Genomic DNA, 27,884 nt, shown 5'->3' on the forward strand with positions numbered 1-27,884 from the left:
GCCTCCATATGACAGGCGGATCCCTATTCTACTCACCAAGGAAGGTGTGCCAGATCATCATCGCCTGCTGTATGCTTCACAATCTTGCTTTGCGACGCCAGTTGCCTTTTATGCAGGAGGATGGTCCAGATGACGGTGTTGTGGCAGCTGTGGAGCCTGTGGACAGTGATGAGGAGGAAGCAGAGGAAGAAGACATTGACAACAGGGACTCTGTCATACAGCAATATTTCCAATGACACACAGGTTAGAACAATTTTTTTACTATTACATTTACTTTCACACTTCTACCTCTATCCTGTCTGTCAATTTGCAGCAGTATTTGGAAACTGAGTTGTACATTTCCATTACGGTTTCACAGGTGTGGTTACCAACGTGTGTCATCTGCTTGCATCCTTCATGGGCTTGTGATGTGTGACATAGGTATGTTGACATTACATTTTCGAACGGATTTTGTCATTGTCATAGATAATACACATTTTCAAAATCATAGACTGACTCCAGATTGTTTTGTGGTTCAGGGGTGTTTATTGAAGTGCTAATTATTGGAGGGGGTGGCAAAATGGTGAGGGGTGATGGTGGAGGAATGTCCATGGCAGAGTCCAGTCTATTAGTCTCACAGGTGAACTGCCCATATGGGCATAGGAAGTGGAGCTGGACCAGTTCCAATATGGACAGGGTAACAAAGTGGGACAGTGGGATGACAATCAGGGTGGTCTCATTTCCTGGCGGGGGTCTTGCCATCTTGCTCTGTCCTGTTCCTGGATCTAAGGGACCGCTTGCGGGGTGGTTCTCCGTCTGCAGGGGGTGGGGTGCTGGTGTGGTGGTCCTGTGGCGGGGCGTCCTGTCCACTAGCTCCGGCGGAGGTGGTGGGCAGTTCATCGTCCAGGCTAGTGTCAGGGGCCCCTTGGAGTGCCATGGTGTCCCTCATGGTCTTCTGTATGTCCTTCAGCACCCCTACGATGGTGCCCAGGGTGGAGCTGATGGTTCTGAGCTGCTCCCTGAAGCCCAAATACTGTTCCTCCTGCATGCGCTGGGTCTCCTGAAACTTGGCAAGGACCGTAGCCATCGTCTCCTGGGAGTGGTGGTATGCTCCCATGATGGAGGAGAGGGCCTCGTGGAGAGTGGGTTCCCTTGGCCTGTCCGCCCCCTGTCACACAGCAGCCCTCCCAGTTCCCCTGTGTTCCTGTGCCTCCGTCCCCTGGACCGTGTGCCCACTACCACTACCACTGCCCCCAGGTTCCTGTTGTTGTTGGGGTGGTGGGTTATCCTGGGTTCCCTGTAGTGGTGGACACACAGCTGATTGACGTGTCCTGGGTACGGAAGTATGGACCCGCTGGGTGGGTGCTGTGCTGGTGTTACCAGAGGGTGGAAGGTCAGTGTTGGGCTGTGCCTGTGCGAGGGGAACCGACTGTCCTGAGGCCCACGATGGTCCGGGCTGGTCATCTGGATCCAGTTGGCCAGAGCTTCTGTCGTCACTGTGGGCCTCTTCTGTGGGCGGGGTAGAGATGTCTGGACCCTCCTGTCTGGTGACGTTACGTAGTGGTCCTGCAGGGGTATAAAAGCATGATTATTGCATCTGTGTGTGTCATGGTGTGCAATGGGTGGGTGAGCATGTACTCCAGTGCTAGCATTCCTGTGTGGTGGCTTGTGTGATGATGGTTAGGGGTTGTTATGGGTATGTGCAGTGGGCATGCTTTAGTGCTGGGTGTCCATGCTTTGTTGTGTCATGCAGGGCTTGGTGTTGGGATGGGTGATTTGTGTTATTAGTACATTAGTGAGGAGTTGGAGTGATAGGGGAGGGGGTGAGGGTGGGGGGGTGTGAAAGCATGCAGGTAGGGTGGGGGATATGATAGTTAAGATTTGACTTACCAGTGTCCATTCCTCCACCGACTCCTCCGAGGCCCTCAGGATGCATAATGGTCAAGACCTGCTCCTCCCATGTTGTTAGTTGTGGGGGAGGAGGTGGGGGTCCGCCGCCAGTCCGCTGAATCGCGATGTTGTGCCTGGAGACCACGGAACGCACCTTCCCCCGTAGGTCATTCCACCTCTTCCTGATGTCCTCCAGATTTCTTGGGTGCTGTCCCACTGCGTTGACCCTGTCCACGATTCTTCGCCATAGCTCCATCTTCCTAGCTATAGAGGTGTGCTGCACCTGTGATCCAAATAGCTGTGGCTCTACCCGTACGATTTCCTCCACCATAACCCTGAGCTCCTCCTCCGAAAACCTGGGGTGTCTTTGGCGTGCCATGGGGTGGTGTAGCTGATGTGTGGGGTGGTGTATGTGGTGATGAGTGTGGTGATGTATAGTGGTGTGGGGTGTTTTGTGAGTGGATGTTGTGTGGGTGATGGTGTTGTGTGCCTCTGTGTGGTGGGGTTGTCTATTGCTGTGCTCTCTCTCTGTCGCCTTCGTCTCTCATCTTTGGTCGTAGGGGTTTGTGGGTGATGTGGGTGTGTGTTTTATATTGTGTTGGGTGTGTGGGAGTGGTGTTTGTATGTGTATCAGGTGTGTGTTTTTTTTAATTGTCCAATGTGGCGGTGTTTTGGAGATGTGTGTGTATTTTGAGCGCGGCGGTGTGTACCGCCAATGGAATACCACGGTTGAAAGACCGCTGCGTGGATTCGTGGGTCGTAATAGCATGGGCGTGTTTCCGTTGGCGTGATGGTGGAGGATTTGTTTTCGCCAGTTTATCACTGACCTTTGGTGTGGCGGACTTGTGTGGGTGTCTGAATGTCGGCGGATGTGGGTCATAATAGCTGTGGTGGAATTCCGTGGTGGTGTATTGGCGGTCTTCTGCACGGCGGTAAGCGGCTTTTACCGCCAATGTTGTAATGACCCCCTCTGTCTTCAGGAATCGGAATTCATCATAGCTAATCTGTCCTTGATCTATTCATTCCACTAAATCATTAGTGTAATCTTGTTTTTCATTCAGGTAATATGCCTTCTCATGTTTTTTATGGCACTCAGTATTTGAAAGTTGACTATATGATTCCTTCATATACAGCTCAATCGGTCATAGCACTGCATTCCCACCTTTGTCAGCCTACCTTATGACACAATCTTTGTTGTCTCTCAATTTAGTGCTGGTCTGTTTATAATTATTCACTGCACTGTTGACATGTGACCAATCTTTTCGTGGTTGTTTTGATTTGCAAACTGCAAAGTTCTCTAATCACTGTTTCTGAAAACACGCCTGTTCTATCATGTGAAATAATGTGTGCAAAGAGTGGTCCAGGTCTAAAAGTGGTACTCCCTTCTTCTGTAACTTATATATTCTCACTCTGACATATCATTTCTTCAATAATACTCCCAGTGTTGCTTGAACATTTATTCTCCAGTTCCAATAGTTCTTTCAGTAGGTGTAAATCAGCAAATTGCTGGATCCATTATCAGTGCAGTCTCTCAGTACTTTACACAAATTATTAGCATTATTTTTATGAATCTTCATGAACTCGAGTTCCAAATATATTTATACAGATCTATTTTAGTCTGAATATGATGAAATTCTGACTTTTCTCAAAATGATAGTCCCAGAGTTAGTAGTTTTATTTCAGTGCGTTCATCTTCAGTTAAATTAATTTCTGTTTTGTCATCACTGGCTATTTCTTGTTTCTCATAGTTATCCAAGTTTGCCTGCTCTTTCCTTTTTCTGCCTTGGTCCCCTCTTCTTTGTATATATTTGCTTGTATTGTATTATATGTAGCTATAGTATAGATGTATATATTTGCTTGTACTGTATTATATGTGTATGTAGTACAGATGTTTGCATTTGCTTGTACTGCATTATATGTGACTGTAGTACAGATGTATATATTTGCTTGTGTTGTATTATGTGTCTGTAGTACAGATGTGTATATTTTGCTTGTATTGTATTATATGTGTCTATAGTACAGATGTATATATTTGCTTGTATTGTATTATATCTGTCTATAGTACAAATGTATATATTTGTACTGTATTATATGTATCTGTAGTACAGATATATATATTTGCTTGTATTGTATTATGTGTCTGTAGTACAGATGTATTCATTTGCTTGTACTGTATCATATGTGTCTGTAGTACATATGTATATATTTGCTTGTATTATATGTGTGTCTAGAACAGGTGTATATATTTGTTTGTAATGTATTATATGTGTCTGTAGTACAAATGTATATATTTGCTTGTATTGTATTATCTGTGTCTATAGTACAGATGTATATATTTGCTTGTATTGTATTATATATGTCTATTGTACAGATGTATATATTTGCTTGTACTGTATTATATGTGTCTGTAGTACAGATGTATATATTTGCTTGTAGTGCATTATGTGTGTCAATAGTACAGATTTATATATTTGCTTCTATAGTATCATGTGTCTGTAGTACAGATGTATATATTTGCTTGTATTGTATTATATGTGTCTGTAGTACAGATGTATATATTTGCTTGTACTGTATTATATGTGTCTATAGTACAGATGTATCTATTTGCTTGTATTGTATTATGTGTCTGTAGTACAGATGTATTAATTTGTTTGTACTGTATTATGTGTCTGTAGTACAGATGTGTATATTTGCTTGTATTGTATTATATATGTTTGTAGTACAGATGTATATATTTGCTTGTATTGTATTATTATATGTATCTGTAGTACAGATGTATATATTTGCTTGTATTATGTGTCTGTAGTACAGATGTATTAATTTGCTTGTGCTGTATCATATGTCTGTAGTACAGATGTATATATTTGCTTGTATTATATGTGTGTCTAGATCAGATGTATATATTTGTTTGTACTGTATTATATGTGTCTGTAGTACAGATGTGTATATTTGCTTGCATTGTAATATATATTTCTGTAGTACAGATGTATATATTTGTATTGTATTATATGTGTCTATAGTACAGATGTATATATTTGCTTGTATTGTATTATATGTATCTATTGTACAGATGTATATATTTGCCTGTACTATATTATATGTGTCTGTAGTACAGATGTATATATTTGCTTGTATTGTATTATGTGTCTGTAGTACAGATGTATACATTTGCTTGTATTGTATTATATGTGTCTGTAGTACATATGTATATATTTGCTTGCATTGTATTATATGTGTCTGTAGTACAGATGTATATATTTGCGTGTACTGTATTATATGTGCACATGCGTACATAGATACTGCTGAAGTCAGAAGGGCACCTGGCCTTACTAGCGTTCTGGTATATCAGTTTCAAACGTGCCCAGGGTTTTAGACAACATTTCAATTATGTTCCTCAAAATACTTTCTCTTCAGAACTTATTCTAGATTCTTGGTGTGACTCTTTGATACATCGATATTTAAAAAGAAAAATCAAAAAGAGATGAAAAACTGTGGCCTCGTCGCTCTTCTTGGTAGTGATGCTCAAATCTTTTCTAAAATTGAATGAACCTAAAGGATGGTTGAAGTCACTGGGATTTCCCCTCTTTTCGCAGTAACATACCCCACCACTGACTATATATTGACTTTTGCAATGCTGCAATGTAAGTACACAAAACGTATTAAGGCTGACAAACGTTATACATGCTTCAAAGACTCTACTACTGTATTCAAAAAGGAGCTTGAGTTAGGCTTTGACAGAAACTACATAGCTGAGATAATACTCGTCCATTGTTAATTCTTCGTACAGATCACCATATTGACACTTGGATATGGGGACGATTAGGGCTTAATAATCGACTGACCAAACATATTATTCTGTTTGTGGTGTAAAGCAGTGAAGTATCCTTGCTCCCTGTTTTGGGCTCTATTCTTCTGATTTGTCCAACAGACTCTCAAAAAAGTTGCAAGTTCTCTCCGTAGGTGAGGGGGTAAAAACATAAGAACGTTATAATACTCTTTGTTAGGTCTTGTGAGAAATATCAACTGGAACAGTGCAACAAGCTGAATGATTTTACAGATAATTTAACCAAAACTAATACAGTGGTATTTGGTTCTTGATTTTCTTTTATATTCAAGTTTTTTCTGCAAACTTCATCTTTCATACATACCAGCTCAGATGCTTACCCAGTGATGAAGTTGTCCTCATCCATAACACGATCTCTTCCTATCTCAGCGACATAATAATTCCACTAGTTATGCCAATCTCAAATTATATAAAACTCAGACGTGCCAAGCTATAAAACGTTAAAAAAAATATGCCATGCTAAACTAAATCTAATTATTTTGTTCCTCTCTATTGCAACCAGAGCACTTCTTACTACTAGAAATGACATTGGCCCTCATTCTGACCTTGGCGGGCGGCGGAGGCCGACCGCCAAAGTCCCGCCGTCAGGTTACCGTTCCGCGGTCGAAAGACCGCGGCGGTAATTCTGACTTTCCCGCTGGGCTGGCGGGCGGTCGCCTTCAGACCGCCAGCCAGCCCAGCGGGAAAGAGGCTTCCACGATGAAGCCGGCTCGGAATCGAGCCGGCGGAGTGGAAGCTGTGCGACGGGTGCAGTTGCACCCGTCGCGTATTTCACTGTCTGCGCAGCAGACAGTGAAATACATTTAGGGGCCCTCTTACGGGGGCCCCTGCAATGCCCATGCCAGTGGCATGGACACTGCAGGGGCCCCCAGGGGCCCCGCGACCCCCCCTACCGCCATCCGGATCTCGGCGGTCCGACCGCCGGGATCTGGATGGCGGTAGGGGGGGTCGGAATCCCCGCGGCGGTGCAGCAAGCTGCGCCGCCGCGGAGGATTCAATGGGGCCGCGGTACACTGGCGGGACCCCGCCAGTGGTGCCGGTCCGACCGCGGCTTTACCGCCGCGGTCGGAATCCCCATTGGAGCACCGCCGGCCTGTCGGCGGTGCTCCCGCGGTCCTCCGCCCTGGCGGTCAAAGACCGCCAGGGTCAGAATGACCACCATTGTGTTTTGCAATGCATAGAGGAAAAGTTTGTACTTATTCCAGTCGGTTAAACAATGCAAACTTCAGAATGTGAACTAACGAGCAGAATTGAACAATTGAAAGCACGTTTTCTGGCTGGAGCTACAGTCAGTGCCTGTTTCCAACAGGTGGATGTAATATATTTTTTCGCCTACTGGCAGGTGTGGTTTAGGGGATGTCAACACTCTGCCCATCACTCAGATCCCATTCAAAATGCAGGTACAACGTGTGGTAATTACAAACTCATTCACCCTGAGCCGAGGCCTGCTGCATAATGCCAGGTTATAAACTCATTCACTCTGAGCCAAGGCCTGCTGCATAATGCCAGGTTATAAACTCATTCACTCTGAGCCGAGGCCCGCTGCATAATGCCAGGTTATAAATTCATTCACTCTGAGCCGAGGCCGCTGCATAATGCCAGGTTGGCAAAATATCCGAGTGGAGTTATGTTACTCCTTCCTCATAAAGTGACTTAATGAGTACCCTGGAGATTACATAACAATAGGATTTCATTTTTTAGAACTACTGTCTCGAGAAGTGTATGGAAATAGAACAACAGACAGAAATTATATAAAGAACTATGGGTTCTCTAATTACAAAAGTGAGTCTCTAGTTTAAGTATTGTGTATTTGTCCAGATCTGATGTTGGAATCGAAAACACTACTGAAACTTGTTTTCCTTGAAAATATTCTACACACTATAACGTGCTTTGTATTGATGAACCAAATAATATGCTTTATAGAAGAGTTACTGAATGTGTCCTTTTGGCCTTATGTGAACGTCAACACGGTATGTGAATAAATCAGATTCTTAGCAGTTCGAGACCACGATTAGCTTCTTTTATTTTCCGTAGTTACAGGGCCAGTCATTTTATTGTTCATGTGTCCAATTAGCTGATGACCTACATGTTTCTAATTAAGAAATAGACATTTCTGTTTTATGATCCACCAGTTTTCCTGGCCTAGAATTTGTCTTTATTCTAATAATGTTAATGAATCAAACAATAAAATATGTTGTTATCATTAATCATTTGTCATGCAGTTGAGTTGATGAAAGAGATATTCCCACTGGTACTATCTGTTACGTAGCCAAAGCACAGCCAAAGGAACAAGCTTGGCAGAAGCAGTGGGGAAGCAAGTACCTGTCGAGCTTGACTCCGGCGTGACGCTGTAAAGAGAATCATCTTTTTTCACTCACATTTCTACAGCCATACTTGGCTGCTCTCCCACAGCCACTAACATTAAGCAGTCAAGGGCTGTAAAGGATCCTTGACTAACCACTGTTAAGCAAACCACTAAGGACCCAGCAGAGGTATGGACAAATGACCATATAATTCACCTTTACTGCCCACTTCTACCCTCTACATGCAGGATGCTTGGGGGACTGCCCACTTACTAATCTGTTCGGGGCACCTAAAGAAAAGGACGTGCACCCCAAGACAAAACACAGGACAATGGATGAGAAAACCCTCTCAGTACTCCAAATTTGAAATACATGTACTAGCCATAGAGAAAGTAGACTGAGAAGAAAGGCTTATCAATTTATTGTCAGGAATTATTTTGCTGTAGAATCAATCTTGATTATTATAAGGGAAAGCACCAGGAGAACCTTCCTGGATATATGGTAGGGAATGGAAAGAGGTTATTTTACTGTAGATATGTTTTTTTAAAATGAAAAAAAAAAAAAATCTTAATTGGAGTATTCCCAGCAGATGTTGACATGTTAAATTTTGCAAACACTTTGAAAGTCTGATCTCACAAGATATATATATATATATATATATATATATATATATATTAACAAACAAACAGTCTCTACTTCAGAGCCCACGGAGCACTCTTTGGATTCCCAGCATAATTATTTCACACAGCATGACGCGTTTCGGCTACTTGCCTTCCTCATATGCTGATAAAAAAGGAAACACTCACTTGCAAACACTTTAAATAGTTTTCATTCATTGTTCTAATCAGTATGCTCGTAAGTAAAAGAGGACTAACATGTCTCCATAAATCACGTAGTGCAAGGCGCCGCCATAGTCAAATATGTTATCTGATATTTAAATGTCCCAGTCACAGTTATTCTTGAGTAGATTTAAAAGCCCAAATGGTTCTGGGCACATTACTTGTTCTTATCATCAATTGCGCGCTTTAAACAGTTAATCTTCCATGTTATTGAAACATTATGAAGCATGTGAGTGTCTCTGGGTGAATTACATAAGCTGAGCCATTACATCCAGCCATCTCTTTGCCCACATCGTAGTCTCTCTTCATACCTGAAAGCAATAGTTTAGTAACTAGCGCAAAAACATGTAGTCATGTCCTGTATAAACAGCAGGTGTTTAGGAGTTTTCCGGGCTATGGCAGTTCAAGCAATAACATTTAAATTCCATCTCAAACGCCATTCATATTGCTGAACACTTGTGGATGGGTGCCTCCTTCGTGCCAATGGCATGCACATCATAATAACAAACAAACAGTCTCTACTTCAGAGCCCACGGAGCACTCTTTGGATTCCCAGCATAATTATTTCACACAGCATGACGCGTTTCGGCTACTTGCCTTCCTCATATGCTGATAAAAAAGGAAACACTCACTTGCAAACACTTTAAATAGTTTTCATTCATTGTTCTAATCAGTATGCTCGTAAGTAAAAGAGGACTAACATGTCTCCATAAATCACGTAGTTCAAGGCGCCGCCATAGTCAAATATGTTATCTGATATTTAAATGTCCCAGTCACAGTTATTCTTGAGTAGATTTAAAAGCCAAAATGGTTCTGGGCACATTACTTGTTCTTATCATCACTTGCGCGCTTTAAACAGTTAGGGCCATATTTATACTTTTTGACGCAAAACTGCGCTAACGCAGTTTTGCGTCAAAAAAATTAGCGCCGGCTAACGCCATTCTGAAGCGCCATGCGGGCGCCGTATTTAATCAATGACGTTAGCCGGCGTTAGCCGCCGGCGCTGCCTGGTGTGCGTGGAAAAAAACGACGTACACCAGGCAGCGCCGGCGTAGGGGAATATGGATCTTGGGCGCCAAAAAATGGGGCAAGTCAGGCTGAGGCAAATTTTTCGCCTCAACCCGATTTGCGCCATTTTTTACGACTCCCAACCCCCATAGAAATGACTCCTGTCTTAGCAAAGACAGGAGTCATGCCCCCTTGCCCAATGGCCATGCCCAGGGGAGTTCTGTCCCCTGGGCATGGTCATTGGGCATAGTGGCATGTAGGGGGGCACAAATCAGGCCCCCCTATGCCACAAAAAAAAATAAAAAAAATACTTACCTGAACTTACCTTAATGTCCCTGGGATGGGTCCCTCCAGCCTTGGGTGTCCTCCTGGGGTGGGCAAGGGTGACAGGGGGTGTCCCTGGGAGCATGGGAGGGCACCTCTGGGCTCCTTCAGAGCCCACAGGTCCCTTAACGCCTGCCTTTTCCAGGCGCTAAAAAACGGCGCAAAAGCGGCCGGACGTAATTTTTTTTGACCCGCCCACTCCCGGGCGTGAATTTTGCCCGGGAGTGTAAATACGGCGCACATGCCTCGGAGTCAATTTTTTAGACGGGAACGCCTACCTTGCATCTCATTAACGCAAAGTAGGTGTCCACGCTAAAAAATGACGCAAACTCCGTGGACTTTGGCGCTAGACGCGTCTAACGCCAAAGTATAAATATGGAGTTAGTTTTGCGTCGGAATTGCGTCAAAAAAAACGACGCAATTCCGGCGCAAACGGAGTATAAATATGCCCCTTAATCTTCCATGTTATTGAAACATTATGAAGCATGCGAGTGTCTCTGGGTGAATTACATAAGCTGAGCCATTACATCCAGCCATCTCTTTGCCCACATCGTAGTCTCTCTTCATACCTGAAAGCGATAGTTTAGTAACTAGCGCAAAAACATGCAGTCATGTCCTGTATAAACAGCAGGTGTTTAGGAGTTTTCCGGGCTATGGCAGTTCAAGCAATAACATTTAAATTCCATCTCAAACGCCATTCATATTGCTGAACACTTGTGGATGGGTGCCTCCTTCGTGCCAATGGCATGCACATCATAATAACAAACAAACAGTCTCTACTTCAGAGCCCACGGAGCACTCTTTGGATTCCCAGCATAATTATTTCACACAGCATGACACATTTAAATATCAGATAACATATTTGACTATGGCGGCGCCTTGAACTACGTAATTTATGGAGACATGTTAGTCCTCATTTACTTACGAGCATACTGATTAGAACAATGAATGAAAACTATTTAAAGTGTTTGCAAGTGAGTGTTTCCTTTTTTATCAGCATATGAGGAAGGCAAGTAGCCGAAACGCGTCATGCTGTGTGAAATAATTATGCTGGGAATCCAAAGAGTGCTCCGTGGGCTCTGAAGTAGAGACTGTTTGTTTGTTATTATGACGTGCATGCCATTGGCACGAAGGAGGCACCCATCCACAAGTGTTCAGCAATATGAATGGCGTTTGAGATGGAATATATATATACAGGGAGTGCAGAATTATTAGGCAAATGAGTATTTTGACCACATCATCCTCTTTATGCATGTTGTCTTACTCCAAGCTGTATAGGCTCGAAAGCCTACTACCAATTAAGCATATTAGGTGATGTGCATCTCTGTAATGAGAAGGGGTGTGGTCTAATGACATCAACACCCTATATCAGGTGTGCATAATTATTAGGCAACTTCCTTTCCTTTGCCAAAATGGGTCAAAAGAAGGACTTGACAGGCTCAGAAAAGTCAAAAATAGTGAGATATCTTGCAGAGGGATGCAGCACTCTTAAAATTGCAAAGCTTCTGAAGCGTGATCATCGAACAATCAAGCGTTTCATTCAAAATAGTCAACAGGGTCGCAAGAAGCGTGTGGAAAAACCAAGGCGCAAAATAACTGCCCATGAACTGAAAAAAGTCAAGCGTGCAGCTGCCACGATGCCACTTGCCACCAGTTTGGCCATATTTCAGAGCTGCAACATCACTGGAGTGCCCAAAAGCACAAGGTGTGCAATACTCAGAGACATGGCCAAGGTAAGAAAGGCTGAAAGACGACCACCACTGAACAAGACACACAAGCTGAAACGTCAAGACTGGGCCAAGAAATATCTCAAGACTGATTTTTCTAAGGTTTTATGGACTGATGAAATGAGAGTGAGTCTTGATGGGCCAGATGGATGGGCCCGTGGCTGGATTGGTAAAGGGCAGAGAGCTCCAGTCCGACTCAGACGCCAGCAAGGTGGAGGTGGAGTACTGGTTTGGGCTGGTATCATCAAAGATGAGCTTGTGGGGCCTTTTCGGGTTGAGGATGGAGTCAAGCTCAACTCCCAGTCCTACTGCCAGTTCCTGGAAGACACCTTCTTCAAGCAGTGGTACAGGAAGAAGTCTGCATCCTTCAAGAAAAACATGATTTTCATGCAGGACAATGCTCCATCACACGCGTCCAAGTACTCCACAGCGTGGCTGGCAAGAAAGGGTATAAAAGAAGGAAATCTAATGACATGGCCTCCTTGTTCACCTGATCTGAACCCCATTGAGAACCTGTGGTCCATCATCAAATGTGAAATTTACAAGGAGGGAAAACAGTACACCTCTCTGAACAGTGTCTGGGAGGCTGTGGTTGCTGCTGCACGCAATGTTGATGGTGAACAGATCAAAACACTGACAGAATCCATGGATGGCAGGCTTTTGAGTGTCCTTGCAAAGAAAGGTGGCTATATTGGTGACTGATTTGTTTTTGTTTTGTTTTTGAATGTCAGAAATGTATATTTGTGAATGTTGAGATGTTATATTGGTTTCACTGGTAATGATAAATAATTGAAATGGGTATATATTTTTTTTTGTTAAGTTGCCTAATAATTATGCACAGTAATAGTCACCTGCACACACAGATATCCCCCTAACATAGCTAAAACTAAAAACAAACTAAAAAATATTCAGTTTTGATATTAATGAGTTTTTTGGGTTCATTGAGAACATGGTTGTTGTTCAATAATAAAATTAATCCTCAAAAATACAACTTGCCTAATAATTCTGCACTCCCTGTATATATAGATTAACCAGTATACTCGGTGAGGGCTCAAGTCATGTGAATCATTCAAAATAGTTTTTAGGGTAATACCCCATTTCTTTTGATTTGTATGTAGAATAAGGCAATTGGCCTGTGCTACAATTATTAGCCAACCTGCCATCCTTCTAGTCCAATGTGTATTAGAAGATGAGTATCTGGCAGGGGTGATGTTGCTTTTTGAGCGATGGTTTTTCCATGGTACTCAAGGTTGTGTTCTCTTCCTTTAACAAACAGAAACCAGTCAAACTATGAAACGTGAAATACAGGAAGATCACATTAAAAAGATGTTCAAAAATATGTGCATGCTCTGGTGTGTCTCAGGTTTGAACACCAGTAGCCATCCAGTGTGGAATTCCATGTCTCAGGTCTTCCTAGGCATTGGGATTGCTCATGACCGTATCCCGTAGAGTCGATCTTCCTCAAATGTTGGTTTGAAGGTAGCAGAAGGGCAACCACTGATCACAGTTGTGCTTCAGCCTGGTCTGGCTGGTCAATCTGGCAGCACTAGAGAGGCCACTTAATTTTTTAAGGGTGTGGTCGGCCATTTTTATGGATTATGTTTGGACTGATACTGTGAACTTTTCATAATTACAGTGCTGCACCAGCATATAATTGTCTTGATGCAGTTTGGTGGCCAAGTGGGGAACATGTCTGTTGTCACATGGCCTCTGGAGTGCAGGTGTGAAGGGGCATGACAATGATACGGTGTTAGCTAGAAGGTTCATTGATGAAACCACCACAGTGCTGCTTGAGAGGTACTGCATGAGGACACCGCAACAACTCAGAACAGGTCACAAGTCTCGCACACTTACAGGCTGGGCAAGAGGGTGAATGGGCTGGAACTAAAGGACTCTTGTAGGAAAGTAGCTTCTTTCTAGCCTGGTTACCTCCACTTTTGGCCTGTTTGTCAGTATGTTTGACTGTGTCTACTGGGATCCTGTTAACCAGGATCCCAGTAGTTATGCTCTCTCCCCTAAATGTAGTTGTTGGTAACTGTTATCACTGTATTTCACCCAAAATTGGCACACTGGTGCCTCATTATAAGTCCCTAGTATATAGTACCTAGGTACCTGGGGCATTGGGGTTCCAGAGGATCCCTATGGGCTGCAGCATATATTTTGCCACCCATAGGGAGCCCATGCAAATGGTTCTGTAGGACTGCCGTTGCTGCCTGCATGAAAAGGAGCAAGCACCCTTTCACTGCCATTTGCCACTCAACCAGGTCACTTATAAGTCACCCCTATGGCAGGCCTTCCAGCCCAGAGGGCAGGGTGCAAAGTACCTGTGTGTGAGGACACCCCTGCACTAGCAGAGGTGCCCCCACGAACTCCAGGCCCGTTTTCCCAGACTTTGTGAGTGCGGTGACGCTATTTTATGCATGTACTGGACGTAGGTCAATCCCTGTGTCCAGCTACATAATGGTAACTCCGAACCTAGGCATGTTTGGTATCAGACATGTTGGAATCATACACCAAGGCTTTTGCAAGCATTGATTGTATGATTTCATGCACTCTGGGGGCTCATCAGAGGACCCCCAGTATTGCAGTTAGAGCCTTCTGAAGGTTTACAGGCAGCCCCAGATGCTGCCAACTGCCAGACAGGTTTCTGTCCTCCTGTGGCTTGAAAAGCTCGAGCCCAGGTAGGCAGAACAAAGGATTTCCTTTGGGAGTTGGGTGTTACACCCTCTCCCTTCGGAAATAGGTGTTATAGGCTGGGGTGGGGTAGCCTCCCCAAGCCCCTGGAAATGCTTTGAAGGGCACATTTGGTGCCATCCTTGCACCAGTCTACACCGGTTCAGGGACCCCCAGTCCCTGTTCTGGCGCGAAACTGGACAAAGGAAATGGGAGTGGCCCAGGGGTGGTGCTCAGAGCTCCTCTCCAGAGGGTCCCTGTGTTTTGCCATCTTTGATTCAAGGTTGGCAGGGAGCTCTGGGAGCATCTGAGTGGCCAGTGCAGCAGGTGACATCAGAGCCCTCTGCTGATAGGTGCTTACCTGGTTAGGTGACCAATTATAGGTCAGGACCGGAGGCTCAGATTATGGTTCTTTCTATTGCTTTAATTTAACAGCAGCCAATGAAAATACAGAACAAGAAAAAATGACTTCTCCCAAGAACCCCATCAACACATGATGACCATAGAGTAGGAGCCCTATATAACTCTGCTGAACACACTTCAACTCCTCTTTCTTTGCTGCTTCACAGCCAGTTAAGTGTGTTTCTTCGTTATTTCTTTTCATGCGGTGTATCTGTGTACGCTTTTAGCGCAGCGCTTTGCAAGCGTTCCTTTTGCTGGGAGCGGATTTTCCCTCCCGGGGTCGGCTGCTCGGACTCAGCCCCTATTTATCGGTGGAGTGAGAGCAGGGGAGCGAGGACGCGTGGCTTGGCCGCTCAGTCCTCCTTCTATTTCCAGGAAGGCTTTAGTTTTCTTATGCCCGCTTTGCCGAGCCTTTCTGCCGACACAAGTGAGACGCGTGTGATCGTCTCTTTGCCTGCTTTGAGTGCTCCCCGTTTTACATCCGAGTGGAGACTTCTGGGGTTGCAAAATATTGTTAATCAGGCTGGGCCTGGTGCTGTGACTGTGGGGCAGCTCCCTCCACACCTTAAATTTATCTCAGTCACCATTATTTGGACTGGGTCCAGTTCCTTTGGGGATTTATATATTTAGAAGATATCTGTGTTTTGCCCTAATTAATTTCAAAAAATCCTCTGGAGCCCCTCCTTTTTCTGCTGCCAGCATGGCTGGCTATGATGACCAGGCGACTGAGGAATACTATTTGGAGGAGCCTTCGGGGTCTTTTGAGCAGGACCTGGTTTATGCTCTGGATGCTGGTGTACTCCACACTGTGAATCAAGCCTTAGCTCAGGCGATTAAACCAATTAAGCATCACCTTATTGGTTTTACGGAACAGCAGGGATGGGTTGCCCCTTCTGGAAACCAATCTATACTAGAACCCTCCCTGTCTGGTGGTTCCCAACATCGCAAACAAGGTCACAACCCGCATTCAGCGGATTTTGAGAGTCTTATCAGGGCCATGGCAAAAGAGCATGACTACAATGCGTCTACTTACAAGGCTAAAACCAGAGAGGATCTGGTCTCCTCTTCTTCTGATCTCTCTTCTGAGACTGGGGATGATCCTCCCCGTAAACGTAAGAAAAAGGCTCATCACCAGGAGGACCCCCTCCTGGCTCCTAAGTTCTTGACCTTTGAGCCTGAGGACATTATACATCCTCGTTCTTCATCATGGGTGCCTCCTGTGGAAGTTTCGGATTATGTGGAATCCCACATTGGAAATAGCTTTGACAAAGAGGTCAGATCTAGGTTGAGGTCTGAATGCCCTAGACCGGATTTCCCTTCTAAAGTCACGGAGACTCCAGAGTTAGATCCTTCCCTGGTCACATTCTTAAAGAGGTCTTCTAAGGACCCTAAGAAGGGCATCGATCGAGTCTGGCGTGGGTGTCAGGATAAGCTGTTGGATGTATCAGGCCCTCTAACGAAGATTTTGGAAATGGCGTTTCACGCTAAGGAGTCAGGCGAGACCATTAGCCCGGATATTTTAGTAGGCTGGGCCCAAAGGCCACTGTTTTTTTTGGGTAATGCCAATTGTGCCATTTCTTCAGAGCGTCGCAGTTCCATCTTAATTAAATTGGACCCCAAGCTAGCGGATCTCGCTTCTTCTGAATCTGGTCCCTTGGCACAGGGATTATTGTTTTGAGCTCCCTTCCCGAAGGAACTATCGAAATTTGTATCAACTTATGCAAACTTGGACAAAGCCCAGGGTTCTATCAAGAGGGCTCTCCGTCCACTTTTTTGTGGGGCCGGATGCTTTAGAGGGCGGGCCTTCGGCCGCTTCAATCAGCAAGGTCCTCAGCGTGTGTACTACCTCCAGGGGAGAGGCGGCTTCCAGGAGTACAACGCCTCCTCCTCTACTTTCTACCCCTCACGTCCAAGAGCGGGCCGCTTCAGGTTCTGCAGAGGAAGATCCAGGGGCAACCAATCCTTCTCCCAGGAGGCAGGATCCACTGGTGAGCCTGTTCCTAAGTTCAGAGGTAGTCTTGGGGGGGCAGAACAGGTCTTTTTCTACAGGAATGGTGCAAGATTTCTTGCGATACTTGGGTTATACAGACCATTCAAGGTTTCAGACCCAAATTTTACGAATCCCCCGTCCAGTTGTCTCCCCCTCGTCCTGTATATTTTTCCCTACAAGAGAGCAGTTCATTTCCGCCGAAGTGGCCGCACTGGTGGCAAATGGCACTATTGTCAGGACCTCAAGACACCCTTAGGATTTTCTCAGCCCCGTATTTCTAGTGAGCAATAAGGGTGGGGGGTCTCGTCTGGTTCTGAATCTGAATGAATTCAATGGTTTCTTGGTCTATCGACACTTCAAGATGGAGGGTATCCACTTATTGAGGGACATCCTCCAGGAAGGGGACTGGATGGTTCGTTGTAGGAGGCTGGCCTCGCTTGTAGTGGGTACCAGAGGTACTTACACCTTGTGCCAGGTCCAGTTATCACTTATTAGTGTAGAAGAGGTGTTTCTAGCAGCTTAGGATGATAGAAGGTAGCTATAGCAGAGCAGCTTAGGCTGAACTAGGAGACATGTAAAGCTCCTGCTATACCACTGGTGTCATATGCACAATATCATAAGAAAACACAATACACAGAGTTACTAAAAATAAAGGTACTTTATTTTTATGACAATATGCCAAAAGTATCTCAGTGAGTACCCTCAGTATGAGGATAAGTTATATATACAAGATATATGTACACAAACCAAAATTAGGTAAGTAATAGCAAGCAAAGTAAGGCAAACAGTGTAGAATTACAATAGATTGCAATAGGAGCACATAGGTATAGGGGCAACACAAACCATATACTCCAAAAGTGGAATGCAAACCACGAATGGACCAGGATGTCGCCACTTGGAGGAGGAGACAGAGGGGGCGCCCAGCAACTCAGGGAGCCCTCACAGAAGCAGGCAGCACCCGCAGAAGTACCTGAACAGGCACTTGGTGAAGAGTGAACCGGAGTCCACGCGAAGTCCCACGACGCCGGAGGACAACTCAGAAGGTTGTGCACTGCAGGAAGGAGTGCTGGGGACCCAGGCTTGGCTGTGCACGGAGGAAATCCTGGAAGAGTGCTCAGGAGCCGGAGCAGCTGCAAATCACGCGGTACCCAGCAAGGCAGTCTAGTGTGGGGAGGCAAGGACTTACCTCCACCAAACTTGGAATGAAGAGTCACTGAACTGTGGGAGTCACTTGGACAGAGTTGCTGAGTTCCAGGGACCACAATCGTCAGGATGAGAGGGGACCCAGAGGACTAGCGTTGCAGTCTTTTGGTGCCTGCGTTAGCAGGGGGAAGATTCCATCGACCCACGGGAGATTTCTTCGGAGCTTCTGGTGCAGGGTGAAGGCAGGCTACTCCCAGAGCATGCACCACCTGGAAACAGTCGAGAAACCTGGCAGGATGAGGCACTCCAATGTTGCTAGTAGTCGTCTTGTTTCTTTGTTGAGGTTTTGCAGGCGTCCTGAGCAGTCAGCGGTCGATCCTTTGGTAGAAGGTGAAGAGGGAGATGCAGAGGAACTCTGGTGAGCTCTTGCATTCGTTATCTGAAGAATTCACCAAAGCAGAGACCCTAAATAGCCAGAAAAGGAGGTTTGGCTACCAGGTTAGGAGGATTGGCTACCAAGAGAGGTAAGTGCCTATCAGAAGGAGCCTCTGACGTCACCTGATGGCACTGGCCACTCACAGCAGTCCAGTGTGCCCCCAACACCTCTGTTTCCAAGATGGCAGAGGTCTGGGACACACTGGAGGAGCTCTGGGCACCTCCCCTGGGAGGTGCAGGTCAGGGGAGGGGTCACTCCCCTTTCCTTTGTCCAGTTTCGTGCCAGAGCAGGGCTGGGAGATCCTTGAACCGGTGTAGACTGGCTTATGCAGAGATGGGCACCATCTGTGCCCATCAAAGCATTTCCAGAGGCTGGGGGAGGCTACTCCTCCCCAGCCTCCACACGTATTTCCAAAGGGAGAGGGTGTAACACCCTCTCTCAGAGGAAATCCTTTGTTCTGCCTTCCTGGGCCAGGGCTGCCTGGACCCAGGAGGGCAGAAACCTGTCTGAGGGGTTGTCAGCAGCTGCAGTGGAGACCCCGGAAAGGCAGTTTGGCAGTACCCGGGTACTGTGCTAGAGACCCAGGGGATCATGGAATTGTCCCCCTAATACCAGAATGGTATTGGGGTGACAATTCCATGATCTTAGACATGTTACATGGCCATGTTCGGAGTTACCATTGTGACGCTACACATAGGTAGTGACCTATGTGTAGTGCACGCGTGTAATGGTGTCCCAAAACTCACAAAGTCTGGGAAATTTGCCCTGAACGATGTGGGGGCACCTTGGCTAGTGCCAGGGTGCCCACACACGAAGTAACTTTGCACCCAACCTTCACCAGGTGAAGGTTAGACATATAGGTGACTTATAAGTTACTTAAGTGCAGTGGTAAATGGCTGTGAAATAACGTGGACTTTATTTCACGCAGGCTGCAATGGCAGGCCTGTGTAAGAATGGTCAGAGCTCCCTATGAGTGGCAAAAGAAATGCTGCAGCCCATAGGGATCTCCTGGAACCCCAATACCCTGGGTACCTCAGTACCATATTCTAGGGAATTATATGGGTGTACCAGTATGCCAATGTGAATTGGTAAATTTAGTCACTAGCCTGTTAGTGACAAATTTGGAAAGCAGAGAGAGCATAACCACTGAGGTTCTGGTTAGCTGAGCGTCAGTGAGACACTTAGGCATCACACAGGGAACACATACAGGGCACATACTTATACTAGACTAAAACAACATATATACAGTGAAATATTGGGGTAACATGCCAGGCAAGATGGTACTTTCCTACACTTTGTACACCTAAAAAGCCCATTTAACATTTCTTAACGGCCCAAAATAGCAGCTCGGACTGTTAAGAAATGCTAAATGGCTTTGTACATGTGGCCCTTATTTTCCAGAGTGTTGCGGTGTTAGCAGTTGGCCATGTGGGGATTGGACTTACACCAGCTCTACAATGGAGAAACTTACTAATGTTTTGGGTTCCTTTTGACTGCAGTAACTTTAGAAGTGCAGTTTGTGAATAGTAACAGGCTTACATTTTTTGTGGGTGAATGCAGACCGACTCTCTCCAAACCCCTCTTTACTCCTCCTTCACCTAACATCTATGACTTAGTAGTAAGTATGCCTCATTTTGTAGCCTCTCTCCTAGTCTCTCCTACATTTACTACCAAGTAGTAAACTTGCATGTGTGAGGATCTCCTCACAGAAAAGATAGGAGAGATGGAAGTTTACGTGTGAACTGCATTTAGTAGTAATAATGTCTCTGCTACAGTCCTTCTTACATTTACTACCAAATAGTAAACGTGCATGTGTGAGGATCACCCCGCAGGAAAGACGGGACAAATGTAGATGGAGATTTGCACTCGTAAGTTTGAAAACTGCATTTTGTAGTACTTCAGCAGTACTACTGTAGTATTACTAAACTGATAAACCTGTCAGCCTCAGGGTATTCTTCCATCACATGTTCTCCCCTTTGCTCTGCTTGAATTTGTTTTTGTTGCCACAGGACTCAGTGCAGTTTATTGCTGCTAACCACTGCTAGAGTGCTCACTCCCCTAAACATGATAAAACTTACTTACAGTCAATTGCCACATTTAATTTACTTCTAAGTCCCTAGTAAGGCGGTGCTACGTGTACTCATAGTCTTTAAATAAAATACAACTAGTGGGCCTGCAGCTCTCACTGTGCCACCCACTTAAGTGGCCCTGTCACATATATCTCCTGCTTGCTACTACAGCCTGTGTAGAGATTTAAACTGCCAATTTGACTTGGCAAAATAACTCCTTTGCCAGGCCTAAGCCTTCCTTTTTTATACATATATCTCACCCCTGAGGTAGGCAATTAACAGTCCTTAGAGCAGGGTACAGTATATTTAAAAATTTTGACATGTACTTTTAAGTTTTACATGTCTTGGTAGCGAAAACAATTTAAATACGTTTTTTTACTACTCCAAGGCCTACTTCTCCCATTGGATAACATTGGGTTACCTTATTACATTTAATAAGTGATAACCTTTGCTTGTGAACAGGTAGCAATATCATGTCTGGTCACGAAGAAATTGTAATTTAAAATCCTCTTTAATGGTAAAGTTGGATTTTAAGTGACAATTATGAAAATGCCACTTTTAGAAAGTGGAACTTGCTTGTTTTCATAGACAGCTTGACATCTCTGAATCTGGGACTGAGGCCAATGTGGATTGAGGTTTCATTGCCCATGACTCAAGAGACACAGACCCTTAACTCTGAAGTTTCCACTGAAGAAATCACAGAAGGGATTAACAGTTGCAGGTGGTGAAACTGCTCAGCTGAAATGAGCTACCAGTCGAATTCTATATAGCTAGTAAATTCCTGCACAAGGCACACCTACTGACACCATACAAAGAGGACAAACAGAGGGCATTTTAATCCCTGACGTTAGAGTAGATCATAAAAGGTATATTAAAAGAAGTCTCCATGCAACTCCTACAGAGCGGTCTCCTATCTAAATATGAAAATAAAAATTCTAATGAATAGAATAGAAACAATTGTAACACTAATACACAGAGACCAGAATGGTTTTATGCCCCACCACACTTAAACGCATAACATCCGACAGCCCGATAATGCCCTGGCCCTAGAGGGGCACGTTCTGGTTCCCACCATTCTACTTTTAACTGATTTTGGAAAGCCAATTTGACAATCTGAATTGGGGTTACTTATTTGTCTTGCTTGAAGTATGTTAAATTCTTTCATGCAGAACTTGTGACGAGGATACAGATAAGACATCGCTTGCCCAAACTAATTTCTATTTACAAGGGTACCAGGCAGGGCTGCCAATTGTCCCCCTTCTTTTCGCTCGTGCAAGAGAACTATTGGTTAGAATTTGTAAAATGAGAATCTCCCCTTCCCCCCCCCCCGTTGTTCCTCTCCGTATAGGTACTCGGCAGTTTCCAACTGACATTTCACTTTCATTACCCTTCCAAATAGGAATACATACAACCCAGGGCTACGCTGATATCCGCGACGTCCTCTTTTAGAGAACCCCCCACCTGAGGAGTATCCCACTGGTGAAGATGTCCTGGACTACCTCCAGTAGAATACGCCACTTATGATCAGCAAGATAACGTCACCTGACGCTGTTGGCTCTGACATTCAGAGACCCCGCTACATGACTGGTGGTAAGCCAAATCCCTTGGCAGTGTGTCCAAGTCCCAATTTTTGCAGACAAAGGAGCTGAGACCCTCCCCCCTCTTACTTATTGACATAAGGACCGACCTTGGATGGAGGGGAGGAAGGCCTTGAGCACCAGCCAAATTGCCTGCTATTTCAACTGGAGAACCTGTTCTTCCAGAGACCACAGGCCTCTGATCTCCAGATCTTCTAGGCAAGCTCCCCACCCTGAGGTGGGAGCATCCATTACTACTGTAGCCACAGCTAAAGGGGGAGCAAAATACGACCTGCAACTCAGGTTCATCTTGTTCCCCCACTAAACCACTTCTGCTGAAACACTGGGGGAGATTATGTAACAGTCCAACAGGTTTCCCCCGTACTGTAGCCACTGCCTGCAGAGGCACCCCTTCAGGCTCTTCATGTGCCAAAGTGCATGCAGGACTAGGAGAATGCAGGAACCCATCAGACCTAGGAGTCATAGGTCCTTCAGAACTGGGACTCGTGCACTGTATTGGAAGGAGGGAACCAATTTCTGAATGTTGGCAATTCTCTAAGGTGGAGGAAAGGTGTGGAGAATAGTGGTTTCCTGTACTGACCCAATAAACTGGAGTCATTGGGGGTGCTTCCGGTGGGATTTTGGCTTGTTAATTAAGAAACCCAGGTCAGACAGCAGGGCTACTCTTGACTGTACATAGCGAGATACTGCCTCCAGCGATCCAACTTTAATTAGCCAGTCAAACATGTATGGAAATATTGGTGTGCCCGACATTCGTAGATGGGCTGCAATCACTGTCATCTTCGTTGTGAAAACTTGAGGTGATGATATTAACCTAAACGGGAACACTACAAACTGGTAGTGGATGAAGCTACTACAAAACATAGATGGGACCACAATATCAGATGTGACAGTGAGCATCCTGCAGGTCAAGTGACACCATCCAAACTCCAGCTTCCAATGCCAGTAACACCTGAGCTAAGGTCTGACTCTTGAACTTTTGCTTTTTGAGGAAGAAGCTAAATTCTCTGAGGTCCAGGCTCAGACGCAGAAAGTTGTCCTTCTAGGAAACAAAGAAGCTGGCCGTGTTCCAACTCTACTTGCACCACAGCTCCTTTGTGTATGATTACTGCCACCTCTTGCTGGGAACAGGAAGATATATCCAGACCTGGGAGGGGGGTGAAGGCAGGGGTGGATGGGGGTTGGCATCTGTAGGAATGAAAGGGTGTAGCCTCTTTCTACAATTTGGAGGACCCACTGGTCTAAAGTAACAGCCTTCCAGGCCAGGAGAAAGAACGATACCCCCCAACCCACAGGCCTCAAATGGGTGAGAAAAAGTGAACTAGACCTGCTTTCCTGCTGGTGAAGGGGAGGAGGGGAAGGAAGAGGAGGAGGCTTGCTTGATGGATCCACAGCATTTTTCTCTGGCTCTGCCTCTATACACTTTGACCAGCGGATTTTGCTACTGATGGGATTGGAGAAGGTAAGTCTGATGTTCGTTAAAGGGCAATTCCTTCAACACGCCAGGAAAATGGTGAAATGGGTGATAATCTGTCATAGGAGGTGGCAGTTGAAGTATCAAGGAGTGGGTTGTAGCATTGCTGGCTTTGAACTTCTCTAATGCTAAATCCGACAAGGCATGTCCTGTCAAACGGGAGGTCATGAGGCTGGCCTGGACATCAGGGGAGAAGGCAGAAGTGTGTAGCCAGGTGCGCATACGGATGGAGATAGAAATACCCACGGCTCAGACTAACAAATCAGCAGTGTCCAGTCCAGATTGTATTATGTGGAATGATGCATTCTGACCATCCAGGACCACCTCTTAGAAGTGCACCCTCATTTTCTCTGGCACATGAGGCACAACCATCTGAGCCATATCCCATATGGCATGGGTGTAGCACGCTCGCAGGCAGTATTTAGGAACTTCAATGCCATGCTTTCAGTTGAAAAAATAATTCTTCCCAAGGCATCAAGGCTCTTAAATTCTCTGTCTAAGGGAACTGTTTGGAAGCTCCCAGCTGAATGTCCAGATAAGAATGGTGTCTGGATAACTAAGCTTTAGGGTGAGGGATGGGAAGAGGAAAATGGAGGGTCTCCTGTGGCAAAGAGCTAGTGGTGTGTCATGAGCTTGTTGACTGTTAGGACGCAGTTTGGCTCCTCTCAGGCCGCCAGCACTTGATCCAGTAGGGCATCATTGAAGGGCAGTAACGGCTCAGCAAAAGGCTCCACCAACAGGGCCTCTGTGAAAACATTAGTTTTAACTGCAATTATAGAAAGTTAAAGCTTTAGGACCTCAGCTGCCGTCTTTCCCACCAAATAGAAGGACATAATTTCCGATGCGGGAGGCCCAGATGTATGTCCAGTTCCATCTCTGGAGAGGTGTCTAATCTGCTGCAGAAGGCAGGCCAGTAAACTCTTACCCCTGGCCATTGCTACCCAAGATGTATGAATTCAAAGGGTCAGAATCTGAATAGGTCATGGATCTCATTTCTGTATCTTCCTCCAATAGTCTTAGTGCTTCCCTGTGCAGTATGTACAGAGGCGCAACTTCAAGCAATGGTGGCAGAAGCAGGAGTGGTGTAGGGATCAGTAGTGGTGGGGCTGCCATGTAGGAGGATGAAGCAGATTGGAGTATCTAAGAGCTGGATCAAAGGATGGACAAGTCTCTGTTCATCCAGATGGGATGAAGCAAAACGGCGTGAGAGCCAAGGGCATAAACACAGGGCGAGTGTACGACACTTAGAGCCTGAAGGCATGCCAGATGACACCAATGCCCTTGCAAAGACTCCGTACATGTCATTAAGAAATGTTGCCGGATCAGAACCTGGAGCCTGGAACACAGGTGCAGGTTAAGAACTGCCAGGAGAAAGGGTCCCGGCACCGAAGGATCCAGGAAGTTCAAGGATGGATCCCGAGGAGGTCGAAACAGTTCTGGGTCAGGTGCAGTGTAGTCACTAGAGTGGGGCAATTGGGAAACAGGTCAACTGCTTCAATGGCAACTAACTATGGTTCCAAGGTGAATTCCCTGGGGGAGTTGGAGGACGTCGAAATGACTTCTCTTTGGAATGCTTCTTGTGCCTTCTTCTCTTCCCCCAAAAGAGTGGGTTGACGGTGCCCTGTAACGAGGTTGGAAGCTAGATCAGCTGCCTCTTGTCCCTTGGCCTGCCCATGAAGAGCCTCGCCTCATGGTTCTTGATGGCATTTGGGTGTTTGTTCTGGCAGTAGTCACGAGACTGGGAGTCGTGGTCCAAACCGAGTCACCAGAGGCAGATGAAGTGGGTATCAGTTGTGGACATCTGTCCTTCACAATCCCTACAGTGTTTGACTCCAATCTCTTTGGAGAAGACATGGTACTGCACTTGTGGTAAAATTCCTGTGAAAACCTCAAGACTCTTTGAGAAAGCAATCGCTGGATTTGTACCAAAGATGCAGAACAAAGGGAACAGATGTCTTAGCACTGGGATGAGCCCAATATATGGCTTCAGTGATGTCACTGGATCCCTCCTCTGATGCTGATGCAAAGCCAGGGACACCGCCCAGCAATTTGTTAGCCTTGAAGAGTCTGGATCTCGACTGGTACCTGAGTATTATTCTATGGGTACGGAATTTGCAGGTAGACTTATCCATCAGAAGTGGTCTCTGTTTAGTCACAGGCACTGAGACGATTGATTCTCATTGGTTCACAAAACCTTAAATATGAGAAATATATGTGTTTGCTGATGTACTTGGAGGTGTGATAATCGTCTAAAGCTCTTCGCACATTCATTTCTATGGTATGGATATTCCCCTGTGTGTTTGCTGATGTCTTTAGAGGTGTGATAACTAACTACACTGCTTCAAATATTCACTGCATTTGTATGTTTTTCCCCTGTGTGTGTTTGATAATGTCTCACAAGGTATGCTGACCGACTAAAGCTCATCCCACATTCAATACAATGGTATGGTTTTTCCCCAGTGTGTGTTCGCTGATGACATTGTAGGTTTGATAACTGACTAAAGGTCTTTGCACATTCATTGCAATGAAATGGTTTTTCCCCGGTGTGTGTTCGATGATGTCTTTGTAGATCTGATAACTGACAAAAGCTCTTCTTACATTCATTGCAGTGGTACGGTTTTTCCTTTGTGTGTATTCGCTGATGTCTTTGGAGTTGTGATAACCAACTAAAGCTTTTCACACATTCATTGCAATGATATGGTTTTTCCCCTGTGTGTGTTTGCTGATGCCTTTGCAGGTGTGATAACCAACTAAATCTTTTCACACATTTATTGCACTGGTATGTTTCTTCCCCTGTATGTGTTCGCTGATGTACTTGGAGGAGCGATAACCGACTAAAGCTCTTTGCACATTCATTGCAATAATATGGTTCTTCCCCTGTATGTGTTTGCTGATGTCTTTGGAGGTATGATAACTGACTAAATTGCTTCAAACATTCATTGCAACTGTATGGTTTTTCCCCTGTGTGTGTTTGATAATGTCTCTCAAGGTGTGTTGACCGACTAAAGCTTGTCCCACATTCACTACAATGGTATGGTTTTTCCCCATTGTGTGTTCGCTGATGACACTGTAGGTTTGATAACTGACTAAAACTCTTCCCACATACATTGCACTTGAATGGTCTTTCTCCTGTGTGTGTTCGCTGATGAATCCTCAATGTTGAGTAACGACTAAAACTACTTCCACATTCATAGCAATCATATGGTTTTTCCCCTGTGTGTGTTTGCTGATGTCTGTGTAGATCTGATAGCTGACAAAAGCTCTTCATACAGTCATTGCAATGGTATGGTTTTTCCCTTGTGTGTCTTTGCTGATGTCTTTGGAGGTGTGATAACCATCTAAAACTTTTCACACATTCATTGCAATGAAATGTTTTTTCCCCAGTGTGTGTTTGCTGATGTCTTTGTAGATCTGATAACCGACTAAAGCTCTTCGCACATTCATTGCACTTGAATTTGTTTTCTCCCGTGTGAGTTTGCTGATGATTCCTTAATCTTGAAGATTTGCTAAAACTACTTCCACATTCACTGCAATGATATAGGTTTTCTCCTGTGTGTGTTTGCTGATGTCTTTGGAGGTGTGATAACTGACTAAATTGCTTCACACATTCATTGCAATGGTATGGCTTTTCCCCAGTGTGTGTTTGATAATGTCTCTCAAGGTGTGATAACTTAGTAAAGCGCTTCCCACATTCACTGCATGTGAATGGCTTTTCTCCTGCGTGTGTTTGCCAATGCTCTTTAAGGAGTGCTAAATGACTAAAGCTTTGCACACACTCAGTGCAATAGAAAAGTTTTACTCCTTTGTGTGTTTGCTGTTTGTCCTTTTGTAGCGATGACAAGCTAAAGTTGTCCCTGCCTGTGTATGATTCTTCTTTCTTGGTTAGTGTCTCTAGGTCGGTGATATGTTTGTCCACGTCCCATGACTCTGTTTCCTGAAGGGCCAACATGGTTGATAAAGCACTTGTATTATTCTCACATTTCCTGGGTGATCTGGTATTTAGGACATTTGATTTCCAATTTAAAAGTCAGCTGTCGCACACAACATATGCCCGGCATCTTTTCGAGGGATTGTGCCTCTTGACTGGATAACAGTTTTTGACGCTTGCGGGTAAAGATTATTTTTCCTTCTGATCAGTACAAGGTAATATATTCTCTTGTTGCTGCAGTTGGGTCAGAAAGAGTT

The 27,884-nt window shown here is 45.0% G+C and overlaps 1 protein-coding gene across 1 annotated transcript in view; it reads right to left on the minus strand.

Annotated features, from left to right (window-relative positions):
* The window catches only part of LOC138286915 (zinc finger protein 271-like), a 53,946-nt gene extending 26,882 nt beyond the window's left edge, over positions 1 to 27,064 (minus strand). Inside the window, exon 1 of the mRNA XM_069227304.1 lies at positions 26,053 to 27,064. Coding sequence (XP_069083405.1) covers positions 26,053 to 26,967 — 915 coding nt within the window. The 5' untranslated portion in view covers positions 26,968 to 27,064. The remainder of the gene's footprint in view (positions 1 to 26,052) is intronic.
* Between the last annotated feature and the right edge of the window lie 820 nt (positions 27,065 to 27,884).

This window comes from Pleurodeles waltl, chromosome 4_1, assembly GCF_031143425.1.
Source record: "Pleurodeles waltl isolate 20211129_DDA chromosome 4_1, aPleWal1.hap1.20221129, whole genome shotgun sequence".
Lineage (NCBI taxonomy): Eukaryota > Metazoa > Chordata > Amphibia > Caudata > Salamandridae > Pleurodeles > Pleurodeles waltl.